General features: G+C 35.0%; 1 protein-coding gene across 1 annotated transcript in view; it reads right to left on the bottom strand.

The window, feature by feature from the left end:
* Positions 1-2,450: 2,450 nt before the first annotated feature.
* Positions 2,451-16,014, bottom strand: part of LOC137632944 (uncharacterized) — a 98,979-nt gene continuing 85,415 nt past the window's right edge. The window contains exon 2 of the mRNA XM_068365071.1: positions 2,451-2,883. Within this exon, the coding sequence (XP_068221172.1) occupies positions 2,451-2,883 (433 nt within the window). The remainder of the gene's footprint in view (positions 2,884-16,014) is intronic.

The raw sequence follows: 16,014 nt of genomic DNA, 5'->3' as shown, positions 1-16,014 counted from the left end.
ATTTCGTTTAGAGAAAAAAAAAATGTCTAATGGAAGTGAAGAAGAAAATATATTCTGAACAAAAATTAAACTTGATATTTCAAACATCGAATGAGTCTGATGAGCGGCGCTGCCACTTTTCCTCCTGACAATATTATTTCCCTCTCTAACACTGATACGGCGTTTGGCCTTCTGCTTACATTTGGCACAGACGTTTTACCATGTAAATGAATGTATGGAATTGAACTCTCTCTCTCTCTCTCTCTCTCTCTCTCTCTCTCTCTCTCTCTCTCTCTCTCTCTCTCTCTCTCTCATATTTGATAACTCACACATCGTAGACTACTCTGTCAGGAGAACACACACACATGTATATATATATATATATATATATATATATATATATATATATATATATATATATATATATATATATATAAATATATAACCTTTCTGAGTGGGGACACCTTAATGTGGTGAAAGAATTTGCGTAGCGCAATGATCAGCAAAGGTGTACTAGGTTGGTTTAGTATGAGCGATCAAATTAAAGTCTCCCACCATCATCAACGTGTATACAATGGATCTACTGTACCTTCCGGAGCATCTACTGTAAATATGTGGAGACGAAAATAAATGGGAAAGCTTTATCCCATTGGGAAATGCTGACTAAACCATGAGTTGTTTCTCACAATGTTTCGCTCAGAACCATAAATGTTCAATTATAGGCTATTCCTCCAACGCAGTCTCTATCGGCAATTCTTCAACAGTCATATTACTCTCTCTCTCTCTCTCTCTCTCTCTCTCTCTCTCTCTCTCTCTCTCTCTCTCTCTCTCTCTCTCTCTCTCCCTGATATATATACATATCTATCTATCTATCTATCTATCTATATATATATATATATATATATATATATATATATATATATATATATATATATATATATATATATATATATAATTCATCAGGGCACACGAGAAACTTATATTTTTATTCTATCATCTTTTTTCGTAAAATTAATTCGAAAAGTAGTAAAAAAGTATGTATAAAGTTTTATTATAATTACATTGCACTTCCAAATTATCATCTAAGAGAGAGAGAGAGAGAGAGAGAGAGAGAGAGAGAGAGAGAGAGAGAGAGAGAGAGAGAGAATTCGTAACCCCTCTAAATCAAATAATGTTATTAAGTTATCTATAGACTCTCCCAACCGCCTGCATCCTTAGCTCACATGTCACTCCTCAGTCAGCGAGTCAGGTAGCAGACGTCAGCAGGACTCGATACAAGTCAGCACTGGTCAGCAACTCAAATGTGGTGACTCGACAACGATTCACTTTGATTCTCTCTCTCTCTCTCTCTCTCTCTCTATGACCAAAGTTCGTAATCCGAAACTTTAACCTTGAATTTTAACGGTTTTACCAAAATCTGTTGAATTTCTCTTTTCAAAATTATTCAGCTCATAGATTCTACAAATAAAGTAGGCCTATGTGACATTATTTTATTAATCGAATCTGACATTTTTTGTTATGTATTTGTAATTTGGCCTTTTCAAATTCATTCGTTATTTTTCGCTAATAATAAAAGAAGATGCTTCCTTTAAAATAGTGTCAGTTACGCAAAAATTCATTAAATGATCATATATATATATATATATATATATATATATATATATATTATATATATATATATATATATATATATATATATATATATATATATATATATATGAGAGAGAGAGAGAGAGAGAGAGAGAGAGAGAGAGAGAGAGAGAGAGAGAGAGACTAGGCCTATGCTCTATTTGAAAGATTGGTTGTCTTTTACAATATTTAGCTGCCTAATACGATTCCAGGATCATAAAAACCTTATTTTCCTCTCAGTGTTTAAAGGTCGCTCATGAATGTCAGTGGCAAGAGACAGTGACAATGCCCTAGAGACTGACCATATACACATATGATCAGCGCCTAAGTCCATTCTTCACCCAAGCTAGGACCAGGGAGAGCCAGGCAATGGCTCACGATGACTCCGCATATAGACCTATAGGTTCCCTCAAACACCCAATCCTTAGCTCGCAAGGATGGTGGGGTTGCAGACACCACAAGAAACTATACAGGTTGAGTGGGTATCAAACCCCAGTCGGGCAGATTGCCAGGCAGTTAACAAAAGCAATAGAGGTGTTGAATTAATTGTCTTTCCCCAAAGGCTTTTAATCGTGACATTCCCACAGTTGTGATGTGGAAGGGAGAGATGTGAAAAGGTAGGTATTAGGCCTCTGTGAGTGTGCACGAGTCAGGTGAGGCTAGATACTTATCCTCTATCCCTTGGTGAGTATAGTTACTTCGAGGCATGTACATTGCACCTAATTAATCATGACACAAAATCTCTCTTTTTTCCATTTCCCTTATCTCTCTCTCTCTCTCTCTCTCTCTCTCTCTCTCTCTCTCTCTCTTTGCAAGTTCCTTAAATTCTTGTTTAGTATTAATCAGAGTCTACTAGTATCACTGCTACTATAAATACTAGTATTTCTTCTATTATAACTGCTGGTATCACTACTACCATAACTACTAGTATCACTACTACTGTCACTACTAGTATAACAACTAGTATCCCTACTACTATCACTACTATCATAACTACTAGTATCACTACTACCATAACTACTACTATCACTACTAGTATAGCAACTAGTATTACTACTTCTATAACTACTAGTATCACTACTGCTATCACTACTAGTATAACTACTACTATAACTACTTATATCACTACTACTATAACTACTTATATCACTACTAATATAACTGCTACTATAACAACTGGTATCCCTACTAGTATAACTACTACTATCACTACTAGTAAAACTACTTTTATCATTACTAGTATCACTACTAGTATATCTACTACTATCACTACTACTATAATTACTTGTATCACTACTATTTTAACTACTACTATAACTAATAGTTTCACTACAACTATAACTACTAGTATCACTACTACTATAATTATGACTACCATTATCACTATTAGTATCACTATTACTATAAATACTATTATTATTACTTTTATCAATATTAGTATAACTACTAACATAACTACTAATATCAATACTACTATTACCACCACTATAACTACTAGTATCACCACTACTATAAATACTACTATAACTACTGCTATCATAACTACTAGTATCACTACTATTACCACTACCTTAACAACAAGTATCACTACTACTATTACTACTATTATAACTACTAGTATCACCACTACTATTACCACTACCATAACAACAAGTATCACTACTACTACTACTACTACTACTACTGATGATAATACTACTAATAATAAATTGATGATATGGATGGAGTCATTATTGTTACTTAAAAGATATTAAGAACTTTTATTCATTGAGCAAGATGAAAAGACGTCTTAGGCAAGAAGGACTCTTCTCCTCCTCCTCTTTAGAAGCACAATCACTCGAAACTAACATTTCGATTTCGACTTCAATTTCACACAAATAGTTATCATGTCACTCCTTTCTTATGCAAATAACCAGAAATTATTACAAATTAATTACACTTATTACTTATAATCTTATATGATTCAAGAATTACATTTTTTTATAATATTCATTACACAAAGCCGTTATCAATTGAGTGGAAGTCAAGGCCAATTGACTTAAGCGGGAGGTGGGCGGGAAATAAAGGCGGGAAATCTCAGTTTGGGATTCTTCTAGAGATTGGTCGGACACTTCGTCTTGTTTCATTAACCGGAACATTGAGTAGTGTGTGCATGTATATATATATGCAGAGAGAGAGAGAGAGAGAGAGAGAGAGAGAGAGAGTGAGTAGCCCCTTTCTTATGTAAACGGTGAACATTTCTTTCAAAGCCAGAAGGGCGTATGTGACAGTAGAAGGATTTTCTTCTCTATTTCTTCATTTTTAAGGTTGATAACTCATGAGTAGCTTCGATCTACTGCATATCAATAGGTCTCTTTTAATAGAAATATATTTGAACATTATAATTTTGTTAATAATGGAGAAAATAAGGTCGGTAACATGTTGAAAATATCAACAAATAATAAATTCAGGGCAAGGATTAGAATTTATATTTCAAACACTCCATGATTCGAGTGCCAGATGAGCGGCGGTGCCAAATTTTCTCCTGACTACATTATTTCCCTTACTAATATTGGCTAGAAAACCTTCAATTTACATTTGGCAACAAGTGAGGCTAAATAAATACTACCTTCATCATCATAGGGTATAAAGGAATGTAATCTCTCTCTCTCTCTCTCTCTCTCTCTCTCTCTCATATACTCTTAGTCTACTATTCCGTTTTTCTTAGATAGCGCTACCTGTTGACTTGAGTGTAAATGAAATGTGGATGTGGCCGTGTGTGGATGTGTGTGTGGGTATAAGGATGGAAATCTAAGCGGTTTGTGGATATGAGAGAGAGAGAGAGAGAGAGAGAGAGAGAGAGAGAGAGAGAGAGAGAGTTATCTAAAATTAGTACCAGGTTTCTGTTGCTATAAATTGTAGCCACATATTTATTCTAAAGAAGAGTAATAATCATAACAACAACAACAACAACAATAATAATAATAATAATAATAATAATAATAAACTTATGCAGCTGAACGAAGAGATTTCGAAAGAAAATCTAAACAGCACCAAAAGGTGTTTCTGGTTGGTAGAAGTCCCCAAGAAGGGAAGAGCAATAACACTATCTTCCCCCATAGCGTCATTCTGTCACCTGCTTCCTCCTGGCCTGGGCTGTTCACGGACACCACTAGGAGGAGGAGGAGGTTGGTTGTATCACGCCCTTCTGTCTTAAAGTCTCCTAAAGATTCATTTGGCTAATTATTGCTAGACATCTTTCTCGGTGGGTCTACTGTACCTTCGCGAGTATTTGCTCCAAATCTCTGAAGGAGACGAAAATAAATGGAAAAGTCTTATCGCAACGGGAAATACTGACTAAACCTTGAGCTGTTTCTCACAAGGTTTCGATCAGAACCATAAATGTTCAGTCTTTCTCCAACAAGCACTCACTCACACTGTCTCCAACATTTTTCAACATAACTATTCCTCTAACAGTATTCATTCCAAAGGGCGAAGCTATATGAAACTATCGTTCAATTCCGAGGAAAACTCTGTAATCCTTTGGGCAAAATAATAAAAGAATATCGTTCAACTCAGATGAAGAACATAAGAGAGGCTCCCTAGTCCGAGTGCTTTTGAAATAACAGTGAATATGGAACCGTAATCATTTGCGACTTTTTCACTTATAATAATAATAATAATAAGGAATGTTTAACCTCCTGCTTGAACTTGAAATAACTCTCTCTCTCTCTCTCTCTCTCTCTCTCTCTCTCTCTCTCTCTCTCTCTCTCTCTCTCTCTCTCAGAACTGGCAAATTGAACTTGATTTATGAATTTAATTAAACGAAAGGCTATCTATATATAACAACAATAAATGCAGCCGTTTCTAGTCCACAGCAGGACAATGGCCTCAGATAGCCATTTTCAGCACCACGCTGGCCACTGCAAATTGGTGATGGTAGGAGACAGGTCTGATCGCTCACAGCAGGGTGGCCCAACCTTTTTCCATGCTAAGGGCCACATTACATGAAATGCTTGTTGGCACGGGCCACATAAGTAAATTAATATTAGAATTATAATTCCTGGTGCAGTAACTGAAGGGGAGTACCTTCCCCAAGGGGAGAGATTGATTTCCGTATATCCAAATGATCTTTTACCAAGTATGTAGATGCACTTGTAGAGTTTACACACCGTGTCTAAAGATTTTCCCCTATACTTACTCTTATATGAATAATTTTGTTCCGAAACAAGAAAAAAAATCAACAAAAATAAGGTAATGATGAAAAAATAAATTCTTATAAAGCTCGGTTGATATTGACCTCCAAATAACAAGCAAAGTACATATGATATACAAAATGATGAAAAAAGATATTAGCAACTCAAATAGTAGTATTTATTAATATTTTTAAATCATATGTAAAAAAAAAGACAATAGAAACGCTTTAACTTCAAAACACTGTGCAATCAAAGTAAGCCTACAAACACACACATATATATATAATATATATATATATATATATATATATATATATATATATATATATATATATTTATATATATATATATATATATTCATATATAAATATATATATATATATAATATATATATATATATATATATATATATATATATATATATATATCACCGAGTTATTTCAATTCAGTTATAACCTTTTAATCATAGACATTATTCATTGTCAAATGACCAGGTAAAAATAAGAAGTTCAGGTAGTTGTGTTTTCACACAGGCTACCATGGGATCTTTTAACACAGGGTGTCTGGACCTCAATTTCTCAATGTATCTAAATCTTGTCTCAAACTGACAGTACATTCATTCAAGTTTTCCAAAAAAAAAAAAAGAAGAGAAGTAGGTTCCATTATTTTTTGTATAATTCACGATAAGCAGGAAAGTGTGTTGAAGCACTCACTGAAAAGTTGCACATTTTCTACAGAGAAAATGAACGTGTCCTACTAGCTGGGAAACAATTTATAATTTTTCATGTAGGTCCATGTTTAGTATGTTCAGGTGGGTAGTCACTTCTGTAAGAATGGAAGAGTGGCAAGGAAAGTCTTTATTGTGTAGCGGAATTTGGCACTATTCAGAATTAGTAATATGCTGATATTGTAGAAATGGGAGAATATCTTCCCTTAAAGAAAAATAAACGGAGTGTTTTTCAGCACTCGGCCCCGCTAACACTTGAATATAGCGGCAGATCCCTGTACTCTGTGTTTAGTTTGTCCAGGAATGATATAGATTTTCTAGGCCTAAAGAACTATTTCACAATACTGATATCAGTTGTCATGACATCACTCATCTGCAACATTCTGCTTCTTGGTGAATAATGCACTGCGGTGTGATGTAATGCACTCAGTCTTTTCTTTAAAAGACCAACCAACCCATATTAATGCCATTCATAGCTTTTGACCTATCAGTTGCAATGCAGGAACACCTTTTAAACCCTCCATATTCATTGGCCAAGGATTTGAGGGGAACGTATCATATATACTGTGTGTATATATATATATATATATATATATATTATATATATATTATATATATATATATATATATATATATATATATATCTCAGAAACTCTGCTATCATCATTCAATGACTGCATATTGACATGTTCTTGGTGTAAAACAAAAATTTGATTCAATGGTGGGGGCAAATATGAGTAACTGGCTTGTATCGCTTACATCAATGCAATCATCTAAATCATGTGATAATTACTTTCAATGTTTCATTAAATTTTCAAGTTTCATGGAAACGGGCTGTTCAAGTTCAGTCATTCTTCTTGCAACTGTTTGGTGAGATAATAATGACACACCTCCAAATTTCTTTGCCGGATACTTTTTCTTCAGCAAACTCTTGTGCTATGTTACTGCGCGCTGCTTTATTAATTCTCCATGCCTAAATGATTATTATATTTCTTACAAGCACCAGAACAACTTCATATGCAGCAGTAACACTAGCTATTAGGGATTTTCAGGAGTTATGAACCCCATGTTTTAGCAGTAGGTGTTTTTTGTCCTTCAAGATGTTAAATATATCACTTCGTGATTTTCCCTCAAGTTGAGCATACTTTTCTTTGTGCAATGTCTCACAAGGCCTTCGAACGATATATTCCTTAACAACAGAAACCATTTCCCGCCGCACAACATTCTTCTCCTCACTTCATATCATATGCTCTGTTCACACCAGATCCCTTTATTTTTCACTTTGACATGTTATGAAAAAAAGTTGCGAACAATAGTATTTAGGTGCAAAACAGAGGCAAGCTGAAAATTATTCGAAACTTCTGGGGCTCCATCTTCAATCTATTCACGGGGTTGTCATTAAATTTTATTTCATTTATATTGTTACTATAATTATCCTATTCAACGTCAAAACGAAACTGAATATTAGCATTGAATGCATGTTATGGAGAGAGAGAGAGAGAGAGAGAGAGAGAGAGAGAGAGAGAGAGAGTGTGTGTGTGTGTGTGCGCGCATTCTGGAGAGATCATTTTAGGTCCAGTAAGGTCTCGTCATATTAAATCATACTGCATAATCTGGTCCCCTAGCGGGACACATTTGACCCGCGGCAAACCAACCTAGTATGGGTGGTCCTAAATAGTAGCCTTACAGCTTTGCTGATCATAGCGATAGGCAAACCCTTTCACTACGTCAAGGTATCACCACTCATAAAGGGATTTATATATATATATATATATATATATATATATATATATATATATATATATATATATATATATATATATATTATTTACATTGGGCATTGTCCTGTTACTTGCCTCTGCCATTCATGAGTAACCTATAAACCTTAAGTCACACTTTATTAGGAGTTGAGTGCGCATACCACTACGCCATGAGGTCTAAAGAGAGAAACAGATGTTGGTTAACAAATTTGATTCAGAGAGAGAGAGAGAGAGAGAGAGAGAGAGAGAGAGAGAGAGAGGGAGAGAGAGAGAGAGCGAACAATAACTTATTTTATTCTTCTAGTCTGACTGTTCCAATTAATATGACGGAAAAGTAAAATTGAAATATGTTAAAGATAATAATAAATGAAATTAGTGAAAAGGTAAATAATTACAACATTTTATTATGTATCCAGTTACCTGGAGTAAGGTGTTCTCACCTTTACGATGTCAGGGAGTAAATGTCATTTCTGATATACGTCTTTCTAACGGAAGAATATTCGTTCGATTTGATTTGGCGTCGGCTTCGTCTTTGAAACTTGGTTTTAATGTCTTTAAACATAATTCTATTTATGAATTTCATGCTTTATTCAAGTGTAGGCCGAAGTGTCTTGATTTGCATATGCCTATTCCATGCCTATAACCGTAAAACTTTTACAATGATTCAATTAGGCAGAGTGGAAGTTGGAATGAAAGACATTCGAATACGAAATACGTCTATTTTACCATTGTGATAAACTAGGCCTACGGGGTAGGATACGATGTAGGATAGGGAAGGGACTGGGTAGGATACGGCAAGGACTAGGTGGGCAGATGGAGAAGGAAGGAATGTCTGGATAGGGTTGGAGACAGGGTGGGACGCAGGGGTTGAGATGGGTCTCGTGGGGGGGGGGGGGACTATTAATGTTCCTCGGGATGGGTGAGATAGGGGAGGACAGAGGTTATTTGGGACAGGGATAGGGAGAAGAGGAGTTATGTGACAGGGGAGCATAATGTCTCCTCATCACCTTTAAAGGAGGACATTGAAACTTGCAACTAGCACCTACGGTCCGTTGCAAGGAGAAATTCCCTACAGTAAATGTTTATGCAAGGCTGTTATCATCAATAGAGGATTGTTGATGTTTCAGCTTCTCTAGACTTTAATAGGTCTATAATTTTGAATATCTTTGAAAATTTGTATTTCATAATAAATATGAACATTATATAAATGATATAATAGAAATGACACATTATGAACAAAATATATATATTTATATTAAAAAAAAAAACGAATGATTCGAGTAAGCGATGAGCAGCGTTACCAAATTTCCTCCTGACAACATTATTTCCATTAATAACACTGATACCACATTAGCCTTTCCATTTACAGCTGGCACAAGTGAGACTAACAAGAAACTACACTTTAGCATTATAGGGAATATATGGGATTCAATTCTCTCTCTCTCTCTCTCTCTCTCTCTCTCTCTCTCTCTCTCTCTCTCTCTCTCTCCTCTCTCTCTCTCTTTTTCATACATATTTGATAACTCTTTGTCTGCTATTCCTTTGTTCTTAAATACAACTTATCCGTTGATTCTTTGGCTATAGCTATATGTGAAACGTAATTGTGTAAATGCGTGGATGTGTGCGCTTGGGTAAAGGTGAAAGTCTTAAGCAAAGGTCTGTGGATATGAAGAGAGAGAGAGAGAGAGAGAGGAGAGAGAGAGAGAGAGAGAGAGAGAGAGAGTAGGGCTGTTTTTATTTATATTTACCCAAATACGATGCTAGAATTATAAAAGCCTAGTCTTTCTCTCGGCGTTTAAAGGTCGCTCATGAATGGCACAGGTAAGGGTCAGTGACAATGCCCTAGAGACTGACCTTTACATATATGATCAGCGCCCAAGTCCCTTCACCCAAGCTAGGACAAGGGAGGGTCAGGCAATGGCTCATGATGACTCAGCAGGTAGACCTATAGGTTCCTTCAAACACCCCCATCCTTATCTCGCAAGGATGGTAGGGTTGCAGACACCACAAGGAACTATAAAGTTTCGAACCCTAGTCCGGCAGATTGCCAGGCAGTTGTTTATGATGAGTCATCTAATATGCTTAAAAAATCCTCCTTTATGACTAAGGAATATCTCCTCTTCTTCAACTGATTCTAAAAATAAGGATACTTGTTTTATACTTAGTAATGAGAGAGAGAGAGAGAGAGAGAGAGAGAGAGGAGAGAGAGAGAGAGAGAGAGAGAGAGAGAGAGAGAGAGAATCTTTTCTAACAAATAAAAGTTCAAGTTTAATCGTCCACACTAAAGTCCATCTATTTAGTCTCCCTGTTCACACTATGCTTGGTCTACATACTGAAGAAGGGTAGCTTCCCCCATCGGCCTCCGCTCTAAATCGAAAATATTAATGGGAGATCCTCACTCACATGTCTCAGCAAGGATTAAAACTTCCGTCTACAAAACGAAATAAAATGAGAAAATCTAGTCACAACGAAACTCCTTATTTGAATCAACTCTTTCCCAGAAAATTTCGTTCAAACTTCTATTCGTTTGATCATAAACTCAGAGATGATAATCTCAGAAATCATAGAGGAGAGAGAGAGAGAGAGAGAGAGAGAGAGAGAGAGGAGAGAGAGAAGGAGAGAGAGAGCAGCCCCTTTCTTATGATAAAACGTTGAACATTTCCTTCAATGCCAGAAGGGCGTATGTGACAGTGGGAGCATTTCCTTCTCTATTCCCTTGTCTTTAAGGTCGATGATAACTCATGAGTAGCTTCGATTTACCGCATATCGAAAGGTGGCTTCTTCTTTATTCAGGAATATATATAAAACTGTCATTTTGTTTAGAGAAAATAATGTCTGTAATGAAACTGAAAAAATGAAAAATACATTTTGAACAAAAATTGAATTTGATATTTCAAACATCGAATGAATCTGATGAGCAGCGCTACCACTTTTCCTTCTGACAATATTATTTCCCTCTCTAACACTGATTTTCGGCCCGAAAATCGGCCGAAATTTTCGGCCTGAAAGTCGACCGAAATTTTCGAAAACTGCGCTTGGCTTTCTACAAACATTTGGCACAGGCGGGACTCGGAGAAGACAACGTTTTATGGAATTGAACTCTCTCTCTCTCTCTCTCTCTCTCTCTCTCTCTCTCTCTCTCTCTCTCTCATCATAATTGATAACTCACACATCGTTGACTACTGTATATATATATATATATATATATATATATATATATATATATATATATATATATATATATATATATATATATATCCTTTCTGAGTGGGGACACCTTAACATAGTGAAAGGGTTTACCTATCGCAATAATCAGCAAAGGTGTAATAGTCAGGGCCACCCATACTAGGTTGGTTTGGTGTGAGCGATCAAACTAAAGTCCCTCATCACGCTCGCAGAGAGAGAGAGAGAGAGAGAGAGAGGGAGATTTCGTGCTTGTATAAAGCCATTCAACTTCATATCTTAAAAGGCCGAACGAAGTCTGCCTCTCCATCTTCCCCAATGGTGTCTTTCTGTCACCTGCTTCCTCCTGGCCTGGGCTGTTCACGGACACCACTAAGAGGAGGAGGAGGTTGGTTGTATCACGCCCTTCTGTCTTAAAGTCTCTTAAAGATTTGGCGAATTATTGCTAGAAATATTTTACTATGTATCTATTGTAGTAACTTCGTGGGCCTGTGATGTTAAACTCTGAAGGAGAGGAAATTAAATGAAAAAGTCTTATCCCAGCGGGAAATGCTCACTAAACCAGACGTTTTTTCTCACAATGTTTCGATCAGAACCATAAATTTTCAGTCATAGATCTCTCAGCTAAGAACTCAAATGTTTTCATTAGAAGAAACATTATAATTAATTCTGCCGAAAACATCTCAGTTTTATTACACCTATTATCAATCTTTCTCCATCCGAAACTCACTCACTCAGTCTCCAACATTCTTCAACATACTTGGCCCTAATAATTAAAGATAAAAAAAAGAAAATATTAGTTCTCCAACACTCTCCCTCCAACTCACATTATTCAACATAGGCTACTCTTCCCAAACTGTCTATCAGCAATTCTTCAACAGTCATATTACTCGCTCTCTCTCTCTCTCTCTCTCTCTCTCTCTCTCTCTCTCTCTCTCTCTCTCATATGACAATTTGTCCTAAATTGTATTTTTCCCAGCTATACAAACCCGTAATCATTTAATATAGGAATTCGTTTCAGCTGAGCTGAAGCGAATTCCTATATTAAATGATCACGAGGTTTGTATATCGCGTCGGAACAAATATATAAAGTATATATATATATATATATATATATATATATATATATATATATATATATATATATATATATATATATATATATGTATATACATATATATATAGAAAAAACAAATATATACGAAAAGATATGATTTAACATTAGAGAAAAGGTTGAAGGGACTAGGAAATAGGGTGGGGGGGGGGGGGGTTAGTTGCGTGGCCATGCGTGTGTGGTAGAGGTGGAGGGGTGAGTCATTCCTTGGTGGGGGGGGGGGGGGGGTAGGCGTTGTAGTTTGATCCGTTTACGGTTGATGGCGTTTCAATTTCAGTAGTCAATCTGTACTTATTTGTTAAACCTGTGAAATTATATTTACATTTTAAAGGTGGCTGGAATGGTAGGCGCGTTAGTTCCCCTTTCTAAAATCAAAATGAAATTTATAGCATTTTTTTTTACAAGAGTCTCCTCTAAATTTCTGTTTCTTTTACTCTTATATTATCGTGGAAAAGTTTTCTTCTTTACATTTTGAGAAGATTTTTTTTGGTAGCCAGTCAGCAATTGTTTCCTTCCTTCCTGTTTCATTATATATATATATGTATATACATATATATATATATATATATATATATATACATACATATATATATATATATATATATGTATGTATATAGAGTGTATATATATAATATATATATATATATATATATATATATATGTGTATATATATAATATATATATATATATATATATATATATGTGTGTGTGTGTGTGTGTATATATATATATATATATATATATATATATATATATATATATATATATATATATATATATATTGCAATGCGCCTAGCGTTTCCTCAGTTTTCCTCCGCATAACAAAAACTGATATGCAGTACGTATTTTCTGTTTGTTGCGATTGTGATATTCCTGAGAGAGAGAGAGAGAGAGAGAGAGAGAGAGAGAGAGAGAGAGAGAGAGAGAGAGAGAGAGTGGTGAAATAATGTAACTTAAGAGGCCAAATGATTATGTTAGTAAGATAAACTTTACTTTTCGCTTACAACATCAAGTAGACATTTTGAAATTGGGTGACATTATTAATACATTACTGACCATACCTAAGTGATAATGAAATGACTCAGTTAAACACTGACATCTGACTTCATCTAAACCGCCTGAGGTGAATTGATGTCACTAAAGCATTTTTAGAAGATTGGAATCTCATACAATCAAAAGGTTAAAGATTGGTAGTTTGGCTTTGAAGGCTAAAAGCAGAAAACTAAATATTATTATTATTATTATTATTATTATTATTATTACTAGTTAAGCTGCAACCCTAGTTGGAAAAGCAGGATGCAATAAACCCAAAGGCTCCAACAGGGAAAAATATCTCAGTGAGGAAAGGAAATAAGGAAATAAATAAACGATATAAGAAATGATGAACAATTACATAAAATATTTTAAAAACAGCAACAACTTCAAAATCGATATTTCATATATAAACTATAAAAAGGTTTATATAGTCAGTCTGTTCAACATAATAAGATTTGCTGCAAGTTTGAATTTTTTAAGTTCTACCGATTCAACTACCAATCATTAGTTTTTTTTTTTTTTTTTAATATATTTAACCCAAAAGACAACAGTTAATAATAATAATAATAATAATAATAATAATAATAATAATAATAATAATAATGTTGATTAGACATTATTGGCCAGATCCCCAAACATTAGATAAATACTGAACACGAAGGAAAATATATCTCAAATTCATATTCAATGGATATGGGTTATATTAACCTTATAGCAGGGTTTAGTTCACGCCAATGTTGGTGGACACTATAACGGGGTTTTCTCTGCAGCTATCCCAACTGAAAAAAACCAGTTAGGAGATGGAATCTCTCTCTCTCTCTCTCTCTCTCTCTCTCTCTCTTCTACCATACAACAAAATGTTGTTTCCAGATCCAAAATGATATTCTGTTCTGATATGTATTTTATCTCATTCTGATTTTGGAATAGTAATATCATCAGGCTTCAGTCTCCCACCATCACCAATCCGCAGTGTACAGCGTGGTGAGAAAAATATCCAAATCCCAGATGTCTGAACCATTTGTCCTGAAGTGGACTAGAAACAACTGCATTGGTTATATATATATATATATATATATATATATATATATATATATATATATATATATATATACTGGCCTAGAGGAACGTTTCAAACATATATCGAAGGAATTGACCCTATGAGAATATATGAGAGTCCCTAGGCTTATAGCATCCTGCTTTTCCAGCTTGGGTTGTAGCTTGGCTTGGCTTGTAATAATGATTATTATGACTCGAACCCTAGAAAGTGATATTTTGAATGCTTAGGGATGATTCACACTATGGGTTCGATCTGGCTCCAGTCTCGGTTCGGTCTAGGTAGTGGGGTGTTCACGCCTTCGGTCTGATCAGTGTCTCGGCAAAATTATAAATCTAAGGAAAAAGCATAATTTTATGGGAATATTATTCAGTGATACTGGGAAATGTATTTAGGCTGTGACCATTAGCCTGTTATTATCCAGACTGATTTTTTTCTATCATGACTGAAGCGAGAGCGTAGCCTTTAAAATTACTTTTCCAGCGTAAATGCAGAAGAGTCTCATGATGCAATAATCGATTTTGACTTTTCTTATTTGATTTTTCAATACATATTTCCATGTCTCTCTCTCTCTCTCTCTCTCTCTCTCTCTCTCTCTCTCTCTCTCTCTCTCTCTCTCTCACACACACACAAACATTACATTTATAACCCTGGTATATTATTTCATTGCAAATTTCGGGTATAATGATGCTAAAGTGTTCCTTGGCACGAGTCATGTTCCGTAAGTCTTGTGACTTAGACCTTTTGGGTTTTACAAGGTATTATTATTATTATTATTATTATCATTATTATTATTATTATTATTATTACTTTCTAAGCTACATCTGTAGGATGCTATAAGCCCAAGGGCTTCAACAGGAAAAATATCCAAATGAGGAAATAAAATAAGGAAATAAACTACAAGAGATGTTTAAGAACAATATCATGAAAAAAAAATCTTTCATATATAAACTAAAAACTTCAAAATAACAAGATGAAGATAAATAGAATAGAATATTGTGCCTGAGTGTAGCCTCAAGCAAGAGAACTCTACACCAAAAGAGTGGAAAACCATGACACAGAGGCTATGGCACTACCCAAGACTAGAGAGCAATGGTTTGATTTTGGAGTGCCCTTCTCCTAGAAGAGCTGCTCACTATAGTTAAAGAGTCTCTTCTATTTTCATCAAGATGAAAATAGCCACTGAACAATTACAGTGAGGTAGTTAACCCCTTTGGTGAAGAAGGATTGTTTGGTAATCAAAGTGTTGTCAGGTGTATGAGGACAAAGGAAATTGTCTATAGAATAGGCCAGACTATTTGGTGTATGTGTAGGCAAAGGAAAAAATAGGAGCCGTAACCAGAGAGTGATCCAGTGTA

This window comes from Palaemon carinicauda, chromosome 3 (genome assembly GCF_036898095.1).
Source record: "Palaemon carinicauda isolate YSFRI2023 chromosome 3, ASM3689809v2, whole genome shotgun sequence".
In the NCBI taxonomy this organism is placed as follows: Eukaryota; Metazoa; Arthropoda; class Malacostraca; order Decapoda; family Palaemonidae; genus Palaemon; species Palaemon carinicauda.
This window is presented reverse-complemented; position numbering and strand designations above follow the sequence as displayed.